This window comes from Protomyctophum parallelum, assembly GCF_964188405.1.
Source record: "Protomyctophum parallelum genome assembly, chromosome: 9".
NCBI lineage: Eukaryota > Metazoa > Chordata > Actinopteri > Myctophiformes > Myctophidae > Protomyctophum > Protomyctophum parallelum.
This window is the reverse complement of record NC_139706.1, coordinates 38,482,324-38,494,899: the sequence shown is the minus strand read 5'-3', so window position 1 is coordinate 38,494,899 and position 12,576 is coordinate 38,482,324. Positions and strand designations below refer to the sequence as shown.

Below are 12,576 nucleotides of genomic sequence, written 5' to 3'. Positions count from 1 at the left end.
TTGGATTTTTCTTGGCTGTCAATATTTCTATCATCCAACAAATCGCTCTGAAAGTGATTCAAAGGATCGTACGCTATTATAACTCTATGGGGAAGACCATTTTTGTTTACCCCGGGCTAAAACCGGATGTGACGTTTGTGGGTGTTCCTGTCTACGATCGTATCAATGTATTACGCACGCCAAGCCTTTCTTTGTGAACGGTAAACAGGGAAGTGAATGACAACGCGCATGCGCGAAAGAGCAGAAGGAGAGGCCAACTAAAAAAAAAAGAGAAAAAGATTCAGAATATTTTTCACTCATTTGATATAATTGAAAATGTCCTAGCAACCTGTCGGTTGGATTAGTTATGACGTTCCCACACGTTGTTAATGTTAAACTTTGAGTTTAACATTACAATCTCGAGATTGAAAAACCTTGAAAAAAAATCCCCTGAAAATAATCTTCACACACATTTTTTGTATTTTTTCACCTGAAAAAAAATCTACCCACCATGAAAAAATATCTTCACACCCATTTTTTTTTCACAATGAAAAAAGTCTACCCACTATAGGTCGTCCCCGTAGGGTCTCCATACCAATCAGATGCGCGACTTCCTCTTTCCCAGTAGCAGTTGCTTTAGCAATGTAAACGTTTGTTTCCTTGTGCCAACAAAGCTCCCTTGGATTGAATTGATGAGTCCCAGAAAAGATGTACTGTGATTGGCCAGTAGTCACTTGAGTGACAGCGACGCAGCGTGCCTTCAGCACTTCCGAGCTTGCCGGAAGACACATCGCTCCAATGAACTGAAGCGGCCAATGAGGCATCTATGTTTTCTATCTATAGGTGTACCTACCAGAGGTTTGGTTTGATCCTCTCTGCCATGCCGGTGATGCCAGCGATGATGTTGCTATGAGAGATCATGACGCCCTTGGGGACGCCTGTAGAGCCACTGGTGTACATGATGACAGCGATGTCTGAGGGCAAGGGCTGCTTGCGACCACGCGACACTGTACAGGGACGAAAGAAACACACACATATTTTCAAGTTAACTGACATTAGGGCTGCACAATTTTACATATTTATATTGTAATTTCTCTGCATATTTACAAAGTGAACAAAAACATTCAAACAACCACACATTTAACAATCCCAATTTCTGCAGATGGGCAAAATGGACGAATATCGCTCTGACAGGCTCAGGGAAACTAGTTAAACAGTTTATACATGGATGGAAATTTATTCGGCCATTTTATTAAACAAGCTACCGTTGAGTAAACCTCCTCAAGTGTCTTGGCACTATCATCGGAGAGAATGTGTTACATGAGAGCAGACTAGGGCCCGCTATACCGCTAATAATACCATCTCTACACCTTCATTCATCTCTTTATCACTCCCATGTTCTGGTTTCTCTCATCATTCTCTCATCATTGTCCTGCCTCTCCTTTCTCACCTCTGCCCATCCCATTCTCCCTCTTCTTGATTTATAAATATCTTGCGTGCCAACCGTACCCCTTGAGTCTAAACCTTTTAGGCATTTCTTTACTATTATGAAAAACCTTTTTAAAATAGTTCAAATAGCCAATCTATAAACACATTATGAGCTTGTACAGTAGATCGGCTATTTGAACTATTTTAAAATGGGTAAAATATGGCATAAGGGGTAAGGTGGCACACAATATCCACACTTTTCCTGGGCTGTGTGTGCTCCAGTTCCTGTCGATTTGATCCAATGAAAGCCAATGAAACTGGTCAGATGACCAATGATATCCAATTAAATCAACAGGAACTGGAGCACACACAGCCCAGGAAAAGTGTGGATAGGGCTTTCCTCTTTCTCAACCCTTATTCTTTCTGCATCTCTATATGAACAAGTTTCTATAATCACTCCCTCATCAGGCTAAATTCACCGTAGCCAATGCACTTATCCACTTCAAGTCTGACTGAAAGACCAGTGTTGCATGTCACCACGTCTGTCCTTATTATCCTGCGGAAATACTATAGATAGTTGTAAGTGGATTAGTGCGTTAAACACACAGGCATATTCATGGGGTCAAAAACATTCAAACCCCTTCTGGCACAGGCCCCAAAACACCACCACAGACACGTGCATCTTGCCACTTTTTTCCACTGCTTGTTCTTCCTCTTCTGCGTGCATTTCTATGCATCCTCCATTTGAATAAACAAACACAATCCAAGCTATAGCTTAGAGCAGGCGACAAGCTAAGTTCAGCTGTGGTGTACGCTTCATGTGGTAAAAGAAAGCTGAGCTCTCTGGGTTTCCTCTGCTCTGCGCCTTGTGGAAACAAACAGACGTTGATGCTCTGCAGGCCCGGAACAACCAAACAGAGCCCAGAGAGAGAGAGAGAGAGAGAGAGAGAGAGAGAGAGAGAGAGAGAGAGAGAGAGAGAGAGAGAGAGAGAGAGAGAGAGAGAGAGAGAGAGAGAGAACTGAGAATCAAAGAAGACAAAGAGGAGAAAGGGAGAGGAATGGGACATGGGGATCTTTATTTGACGTTAATTCGGTTGCATTTGTGTGTGTGTGTGTGTGCATGTGTGTGCGTGTGCGTGCGTGTGTCACAGAGAACTGATGTCATGTGAAGTTAACAGCACTGTGTGTAAACATGACCCCATCACGTCCCAGTGGTCCAACATACCCTCCCACCCACCCTCCAGTTCTCTAAACCTCCTCTACAATGGATACAGTACCAGCTCTGCTCTTTATGAAACAGCCGGAAAATAAAAGAGGGGAGTTACTTGTTGATGAGGGGATGACAGAGGCCAAAGGAAATAAAGGAGAGAGATGGAGAGAGATAGGTTTTCCTTGTCTATCCCGTCTGAGCGAGCAAACATTAGCCCCGCCCCTGGTCCGCCCCGGCGACCTTAATCTGACACAGATGTGTGCACTTCCTCATTCACATGACCTAATGAGCCCATCTAGCGACCCGCCCCCTCTCCCTGCCCCACGCACCACATTTATTGGGGGTGGGAGAGTTTGTTAGTGCTAAACTCTGAGAGTTTTTCATGTACTGGTTGAATGTGGTGGAGAATGAGGAATAAACTTATTATGCCCTATTTAAAACATTTCAGAATCATTTTTGGATATACCCACCGCCTATATCCCCTCCGAACCGCCAAAGTGTATTAACAAAATGTTGACATTAATTTGAACATTAACACAGACAGATGCTTACCATTCTCTGGCCTGGTCCCCAGCTGTTGCACGGCAGCCATGTTGTGGACACTGATGCCTCGTGGGTAGCCAGGCCACAACGTGGGTGAGTCATCCAATACGATGATATGCTGCAGCCTGGGAACTTCTTTTAAGATGGCCTAACATCACAAGCACACATGCATTAAGCACATGCTTTAAAGTCAGGGTTGGCTCACATACTGTATGTATAATACATACAGGCATACAACTCTCCCACCGGATCAGACACCGCTAGGAGAAAGCACACTCAACTCATTATTCTCTAGATACCAGACTGCTGCTGCTGTGCTTGCTTAAATAAAACAAGTTCATAAGAAACTAAAGAGAGTGTGGATATTCCTTTCTCTGTATTATCAAATGCAATCATGATGACAATGACGATGATGTGCAGTGAGCAGAAAAGGCTTGCATGTGTATTTGCGCATGCGTGCGTGAGTGCGTGCGTGTGTGTCTTCTCACCTTGAGTCTGGTCTCTAGTAGCTCTCTGCTGGTGAATATGTGTGTGACCTGAGTCTCGTTCAGACCATGGGCGATGGCTGGACCCCCCAGAGTGGAGTAGAGGGTGACCACTGCAACACACAATTAGAAAACCTACTTGGTAAATGGTGCATTTAGATAGCGCCTTATCCAAGGCACTTTACAGAGAGTGTGCATTACATTCACCCATTCACAGTCACACACACACATTCACACACCGATGCTGGAGGAAATAGTGCATCGGTAGCAATTGCAATTAGGGGTTCAGTCTTGCTCAAGGACACTTCGACACTAACTCTGGGGGAGCCCGGGATGGATTTGCATGGATATACTTAAGCACTTAAACCTTAGAGTTAGTAAACTGGACCCGATTTATGAGCTAATGTTCCCACCAGAATATGGATGCTAGGGTTCAAGTGGTTAATTGTGTTATTTCATAGGAGACATTGTAGTAACAGTCCTTGCTCTAAGTTGCTCATTATCTAATAATTTCAGGCCTGCAGTGCAAACATTGTTAAGTGCCTGTAATGTCTGCAGAGCTTCTGTCGATGCAAAACTCACTAAAACAGAAGCTAACTGAAGGTAAAAGATTTTTTATACTTTTTCTACCATATCTGATGTCCTCCTTTTTCAGCTTCTTTATAATAGTGTAACGACCCTGCAAAAGACCCGGCCGTAACAGGGTTCTAAACGTTACAATATCCATCATCAATCTGGGTACCCACCAGGAAAACAATGGAAAAACAGTTGGTGTCAACAACTGTGCTCCTTATATGTATTGGTTCAGGTGGGCGAAGTCTCTAGACTCTCTACCTTGAGCCTAAGATGAGAGGTCTATCTACTACGTCTGCGATAGCTGATCTGCTCTGCACCTAAGGTAGCCAGTTCGTGGTTTATGTAGGCATGCAATATGACATCATTCAATCCAATACAATTTATTTTTATAGCACATTTCATAAAACACAAGGTTTCCAAAGTGCTACACAAATACATAAAAACAATCAGGAAAGTTGCATGGTAATGACATACATGGTAACATAAAGTTTTGAAAAAAAGAATGCAAGTTAGATACAAAAGGTCATGTTGTGACGTCACGCTGCTGTCTGTTGTGGTGGCAACTGTGTGTGTGTGTGTGTGAGTGTGTGCAATGTGCGTGCAATGTGCGTGCATGCATGCCTGCATGTGTGCGGGTGCCCACATGCAAGAGTGAAAGCGTTCCTGAAAAGGGTGCGGCTCTCATGTGTCTTCGTCATTTCTATCGATACTGGAAAGGTTTTAACTAAACTAACTAAAGGTTTTAACGGATTTTGTGGAATGTTCACTTAACAATGACTACAAATTGTTACACATAGAAGTATCCAAGGGCTCAGACTTCTTTGTGAGACAAATTAAAGCCAGGAAATCTGTCTAAATTAATACAATATGTATACAGTATATAAATAAATACTGTATAAATGCAATTTAAGCAGTTTCAGCTGGTGGCCCTATGGGGGATCAGCTGCTAGACTGTGTTCATTTGTACATTTTGTTATTGGACCTTTGTTATTCTGTTGAACCGCTCATTTCGGTTTCATTTTTCCACACTTTGCTTCACTACACCTGTGTTGTAGTGATGAGGAACCCGGCCTGTGCCTGCAAGCGAGCGTGCGTGTCTGCTGCATGGGTGTGTGTGTGTGTGTGTGTGTGTGTGTGTGTGTGTGTGTGTGTGTGTGTATTCCCCACACTGCAGAGTCATACTATAGCCAGCCCAGCACGGCGTGTGCGAGAGCTGTGATGTACCGTACGTGCTCTCTGTCAACACGGCTCCGTGGCCCTTCTCTGGCTTTGGCCCAGAAGGCCAGTTTGGAGGCCTCTAGTGGCGTCGAACTGGCCTTCTGGCCAATGGAACGCAGACTCTCGCTGCTTGATGAACCCTCCTTGGAAGAGATAAACATTTGAGGAATGTGTAATTGTGAAATGTCGAGTAAGTGTACTTGTGTGTGTGTGTGTGTGTGTGTGTGTGTGTGTGTGTGTGTGTGTGTGTGTGTGTGTGTGTGTGCGCGCGAGTCTGCGCGTGTGTGTGTCCATCAGTAGTAAGACTGTGAAAAGGTCAGCAGCAGTAGCTAGCTGCGGTCAGGTCACCCCTAAGGAGGTTGAAGTGAGGGAGAAAGAGAGAACATGTAATTGGTCCGACCTCCCGTTAGTCAGACCATTACTAACACTATCCCGAACCCTGACCTATGACCTCACAGGAAGCCACGGGTGAGTCTTAACTCGCGACGCAGGTATGACTAACGGGATGTCTGACTTATGGGCAGTCCCCAAAAGAGCATGGGATGATTTGAACACCTGCTGGCTTGAATGTGGTGGACATTTTGGGCAAAATTCTATTTTTGCCATGGACATACAACAAATGAGCCTTAAATGACCAGGTCTGTAAGTCTGAGAGTGCACAAATGGATGGATGGATGGATGGTTGGATGGATGGAGAGTCTGAAAGTTCCTGGTTCGATTCCCGGCTCCTCCTGTTTCCACATCAATGTGTCCCAGAGTACTGAACCCCTAACTGCTCACCTGCTTTGAATGTGATCAACTAGTAGGTTACTTATCAAGACGATCTTATCGACCTACTGCATGTAGTCTGGGAGCCTACTGGCTGCAGTTAGGAAACACGGAAGTGACTGCGCTGCTCCATGCTTGCGGTTATGTTTAGGGTTAGGGTATGAGGTGTGTTGCCGTTCTCAGTGGACTCTCAGCATGTGCAGTATAGGTTGATACGATAGTCTTGATAAGTAACCTACTTACTGGTTGATTTTCACTCAAGTGTGTGAGAGAGAGAGAGAGAGAGAGAGAGAGAGGGAGAAGGGGAGAGGGAGAAGGGGAGAGGGAGCCAGATGGAGAGGCCGGCGGGTCACAGAGAGTTCCATCCAACCCCATGTTGACACAGACACAGAGGACAGGATTTGGTGACATCACATCTTTGCGTCACGATGGTTCCAAACACTTCCTGCATGCGTGTTTGTGCATGTGTCTGTGCGTGTCTGTGTGTGCATGTGTGTGTGACCCGTGTGCATGCAGACGAATGGCATGTCACCTCCAGTCGTGAGATCCAAACACTCCATGAATCTCCATTGTGTTTCATGCACGCAAGCACACAACAATACAGTACATACAACATACATACACATGCAGTGACTCATGCAAAGAATTATTCAAATGATGCATCACCTATTATTGCAATATGAATATGAATCAATAATATTATGTACATATTATGTACAGGCTTGAATTGTACAGAAGTGGTCTGATGGGTGGGCAATGTGCATTTTCAGAGTTATTTTCTGTATTTTCATGCTCATTTTTCAAGATTTTAAAGAAAAAATACCATGACATTGTTTTACATTATTATTATTACACTATTGTGATATTATCATTGAAGTCTTAATGTTGCAGTATCCTCGTTGCCCTGCAGTGGGTCGGGCCTACAGGTTAAGACACCCTCTCCTGTAACGCGCAAAGCAGCTGCGTTACTCCTGCATCTACAGTATAGCCTACCGTTTATTCGTCAGGCCTCAACACTAGTAGAGAGGCATGGTGGATTATGCAATATAATGAATTGCATTTTTATAGCGCTTTTCCAAGTGCTCAAAGCGCTTTACAATGGTTCATTCATTCATACAACATTGCACATGTCTGCACTTTTGGCATAAGACGCCGATGTACACAAAGATGCACGTACTGCATACTGCGCACATGAACGCACGCACGCACGCACGCACGCACGCACGCACACGCACACGCACGCACACACACACACACACACACACACACACACACACACACACACACACACACACACACACAGTACACAGAGTTTGAGTTGACTGGGAGCCCTCGGCTGACTCGTTGATGTTTCCATCAACATCAGATGCTCACGTAGATCCTCTCACCCCTGGCCCTGACACCATCATCCTCCCTATGATCCCTCCATCCCCACGTCTCTGTCTGCATTATGCTCTCACTGTCACGCTTGTTTCTCTCTCACATAATGTATGGAAGTGGTGGGATATGTACTCACATTCCTTCTTTACTCGAGTAAAAGTATCAATGCTGCAATAAAGAAATAGTCTGTTATACAAGTAAAAGTCCGGAATTCAAAATGTACTTGAATAAAAGTACAAAAGTAGTGGCATCAAAATGTACTTAAAGTAACAAAAGTAAAAGTAGGCATACTCATTATGCAGAATGTCCCATTTCAAGTTTTCAAATGTATACACATTTTTTGAAAATAGCAGATCAACAAGCTCACAATGCGTCGCATCGCGACACATTGTGAGCTTGTAGATCTGCTATTTTCAAATGGCTGAAATGTATACAGAGCTGAAGTGGTTAATGCAGGTTTTGGACTAATCAGCACAACATTTCTGTAAGGCCCCCTTTCCACCAAAAGAACATTGGTTCTAGAACTGGTTCTGTTCTTTCTTTTTTATGATGGTTTATATCACATCTGCATCTTCCAACCTGACTGACACCCCACTTTGGTTCCCACTTCTGAACCAATTAATTTTGTTCAAGATTAGGTGGGGAAAAAAGAACGGAACCGGTTCAACGCCAGTGGAAAAGGGTCTTCAGTAGGTCACTCAGTAGGTCACTCAGTAGGTCACTGAGGGTCCTCAGTAGGTCACTTGCTTGTTTTTTATTTGCAGGGTTAATGTGAGCAGATGTGGTAACAGTGCTAGTGTGATTCTGAGTGGGACAGTCTTGATTTGCTGTCCATATGGTACTTATTTCAAGTTCGACTCAGGAGACTCAGGACTCGTCTAATTCCTGCTCTGTCTCTCTCCACCATCTAGTTATTGCATAATTTATTCATTTTGTATTTATTTTTTACCTAGACCCTACTTTGAGAACCACTTACTTAAATAGCATGAGGGGTTTTTGCATCACATCCTGTGTCATGGCTGAGGGAAGGAGGGGTGCCAGGGGGATGGAGAAATTTATACATTTGAAAACTGCACAATGAGTGATTTAACTTTTGCTACTTTAAGTAGAGTTTCATGCCAATACTTTTGTACTTTTACTCAAGTACATTTTAAATTCTGGACTTTTACATTACAGTATCGATACAGTATTGATACTTTTACTACTAAGTATAAAATGTGAGTACTGCTACTTACATGGGAAGTTGTGCATGAAGCATGCCTGGGCGGCTATGATCCACTCTGCCCGCGTCTCACAGAAGATGGCGATGTTGTTGTTCGGCCGTTGGCCCAGCGCTGCCAGGCCGCTGCCTAGGCGGGAGGCCGCCGCGTGGGTCTCCTCATAAGAGATCCAAAGGTACTTCCCCAGGATCACCTGCAAGGGGAGACAGAGAGCTTGGTGGTGGTGTTTTGTAGCGAGAAACGGAACTGCAATTCCGTACATACATAAATACATACATGCCTAGAAAACCCCCAAAATATTTTTTGCCCGTGACGGAGGCGTGGCTTTCACTAGTACGGAAGTGCTATTTCACCATGGCTGGGTCGGGCTGGGTGAGTTCAGGTTTGACATGATTCACTATTCTGTCCATATCGGGTTAGAACTCGGACAACTCGCCCGCTCTAGTCTACACAGCAACTCTGTGCCCTTTATGGCCGCTCGGTGGTGTCTCCCATGGCTCACATTCGGTAGAGTAGAGACGGCACCCCTCCGTCATTGTCTATGGGGAGGATTTCAGTGTCATATGTACAGATTTTGGGGTTTTCTAGGCGTGTATGTAAGGATTTGCAATTCCGTGTTATTTCACAGTTTTTGGGTGAGACTGGGTAGCAACCATAGACTGTAAAAAATATGGACAAAGCGTTCCCCGGGTCTAACATGAACGTAAAATGAAGCCTGAAATCACTTGCATGTAAATCGCCATCTTTCTAGATCCGTTTTGGACCAGCTGGCCATTGGCTGGCTCCGTTTGGGTCCAGCTGGCCATTGGCTGCCCAGACAACGAGGCGGGACTTCCCCCCTTCTTCTCCGTTGGTTTTTATTTTGACTCGAGTGGGAGGAGAAGACTCTTGAGTGGGAGGGGAATCCCGATCATAGACGGTAACGGTAGCCACGCCCCTCAGAACATACGCAACTTTATGGTCATTATTTTAATTAATGGGACCATAATTTTCCAAAAAGAATATTATGACATTAGAAATGAGACTTTAAACTAGTGACTGGAAGAAGAAAGTATTCATGACCATGTTTATTAAGGTAATACAGTCTAGGTGAAGTTGGGCCAAAATACATGGGCCTCTATGGAGCTATGGGGCTTTTTGGGTCCAGTCCAGCGCCACAACAGGCCATTATATGAACTACCGATTTCAAATGAGGCTTCACGAAATATCTGGCTGACTGCCCCCCTGGTAGCAACCGAGAGGAGTGCCAATGAAAGACAGGCTCTTTAAATACTCAAGAAATGTGAGTTTACTCCACAGTGACATGTTTACTGGCTTTGTTAAAAATAAAAGAACATTCCAACTGTGCTTGACCAGAACATACTGTATTCCTTTTTTTCTTTTTTGTTTTGCCCCAAAATGACAATGCTCTTAAATCAGCTTGTGTTCTGGACATGTTGTGTTGGAGCTGACAAACCCTGGTCTAAAGGGTATGACAGCAGGGTCTGAAATGAACAGCCTGCCATTCCTGTCTCTTTGCAGCTCTTTTGTAAACACGGAACAGAAAATGCATTTTCAGGTCAGGATATCAATGTTATGCAATAATACGTTTTTCTTCACTATAGGGGAATTTTTGACAGCTGCTGAAAGTTGGCATACCATCAACAACCAATATAAGGCAAGATGTTCTGAATTTCATTATGCTTTAAGTAGCATGATGTGACGTGTCAAGGTTTCATGATTCTGAATCAATTCCAAGCATCACTTTTGCACGAAAAAAGGGCCTTACAAAAGGGGAGCGATAAAACGCGCTTATAGTTCATTTTCAATGAGACCTGTGTTTTTGCTCGGAGAAGTCGCGGCGCGACAACGCAAGTGTATTTACGTGAGCGCGGTCCCGTGAATTTGTTGAGCATGTGCTTGTTTCGTGCACACGCCCGCATCTCACCAGACCTGGATTCGGTTCTTTAGCTTTTTTGTCGCGCCCCTCTTGAGCAGACCTGTAGCAGACCTGTCGTTGATCCAGGCAACAATGTGTGCGTTCCCGTTTGCAAGGCCCTAAACACTCCTTGGGCAAAAAACGGCCATAGCCGTCATCACAAATGTGATGAGGTCAGCTAAAACTGACTACTTAATGTTGATGCTGAACATAATGCACTGTCAACATGTACAGTATCATAAATAACCCAATATACAGTGCAACCAAGTGCACACACACACACACACACACACACACACACACACACACACACACACATACACACACACACATTGGTGAGGTGACACTGCCCCCAACTGGCTTATCATTGCTAGTGGAATATGATTGCATACGAGGCCTGGGGCTGGGGCCATCCCCCCCCCCCCCCCCCACACACACACGAGAACAATAATTTTTCAAATAGTTATTCTAGTGTAAACCGTTTGGAGACTGGAGGTCCACAGGCTTACAGCAGAGCAACAGCGAGGTCAAAGGGGATTAGAGCGATTGAGCAAGTGGGATTAAAGGGGCAATTTGGACATTATTAAAAGTGTTGCAATTTAGACTTTCACATACTTGCATGCACGTGCAAAACAAACATAATTCCAGGAACGTGCACACACACACACACACACACACACACACACACACACACACACACACACACACACACTCCCTGTCTCTCTCTCGTGCTCTGGTCTAACAGAATCAGAATCAACTTTATTGTCACATCACAGTTTTAAGTAAAAAAAGTGTGTGAAATTAGTTTTTATGCATCGTGTCATATTTTCCAAGAAATACAAGAAAGGGAAGAAGAAATAACATAACACATGACACAAACTGTTGCCTAACACAGAAGACTTGAGCTTTATATATTAGTAGTAGATGTATGAAATGTGTATAAGGAGGAGGGTCTGTTTACCTTCTTGAACACTTTCCCGTTGCTCTGTCTCTCGTCCTCCTCGCTGATGACCTCCCGAGTGCCCAGGCAGTCTCTGTGAGGGAACTTAGTGGCTGCATACTCAAACACCTTGTCCAGGGTGTCCACGCCGGGGTGCAGCGATGTCGCCAGCCTCTTGGCGGCACCCAGCGCTCGGTAGGGCCCCTCGGGGCGGCCTGACACAGAGAGGGCCTTGGGCCTCTGCGCCCGCTCCGCCTCGGAACCGCCCGCATTCGCCTGGGGCTCGCAGAGCGAGCTGAGCAAGTAGGAAGGCAGGAAGGTGATGAAGGTATAGATCCACACCATCAGGTGAAAGAGGAGAAGCAGCATAGGGTTGAGGTCCTCTTTCATCTTCATGTTGGTCGGCTTTGTGTGTGTGTGTGTGTGTGTGTGTGTGTGTGTGTGTGTGTGTGTGTGTGTGTGTGTGTGTGTGTGTGTGTGTGTGTGTGTGTGTGTGTGTGTGTGTGTGTGTGTGTGTGTGTGTGTGTGTGTGTGTGTGTGTGTGTGTGTGTGTGTGTGTGTGTGTGTGTGTGTGTAGGGGAGTGATTGGAGAGTGTATGGAAGGTAGTTTGTTCCCTGAGATAGGGAGGAGGGAAGAGGATCGAGAAGAGAATCTTTGGAGGCTGTTGAGGGAAAGGTCCTTGTTGTGTGTTTCCTTGTCTTTCTCTGTCTCTCCCTCTCAGCAGGGCGTCACTCAGTCCCCTCTGTGCGTCTTCTCTTCTCTGTCACAGCAGTGTCCCACTTTTCTTTTGCTCTCTCCTTTTTGGACTTCTTGGTGCTCACACCCCTCTTGTTTAACACACGGCGTGCTTCAACTCCTGGAAAACATTTAAGAAGAAAACTGTTCAGAACAATCACTATTCACTAATGTC

The 12,576-nt window shown here is 44.8% G+C and overlaps 1 protein-coding gene across 2 annotated transcripts in view; it reads right to left on the bottom strand.

Annotated features, from left to right (window-relative positions):
• The window catches only part of acsl3a (acyl-CoA synthetase long chain family member 3a), a 37,529-nt gene extending 25,391 nt beyond the window's left edge, over positions 1 to 12,138 (bottom strand). For both annotated transcript variants that reach the window (XR_014569757.1, XM_083773481.1), the window contains exons 1-5: positions 11,687 to 12,138; positions 8,823 to 9,000; positions 3,649 to 3,758; positions 3,170 to 3,308; positions 833 to 986 (exon numbers count right to left, since the gene is read on the bottom strand). Coding sequence is in view for 1 of the 2 variants with exons in the window: in XM_083773481.1 (XP_083629607.1) it covers positions 833 to 986; positions 3,170 to 3,308; positions 3,649 to 3,758; positions 8,823 to 9,000; positions 11,687 to 12,061 (956 nt within the window). In the remaining variant the exon portion in view is untranslated. The remainder of the gene's footprint in view (positions 1 to 832; positions 987 to 3,169; positions 3,309 to 3,648; positions 3,759 to 8,822; positions 9,001 to 11,686) is intronic.
• Between the last annotated feature and the right edge of the window lie 438 nt (positions 12,139 to 12,576).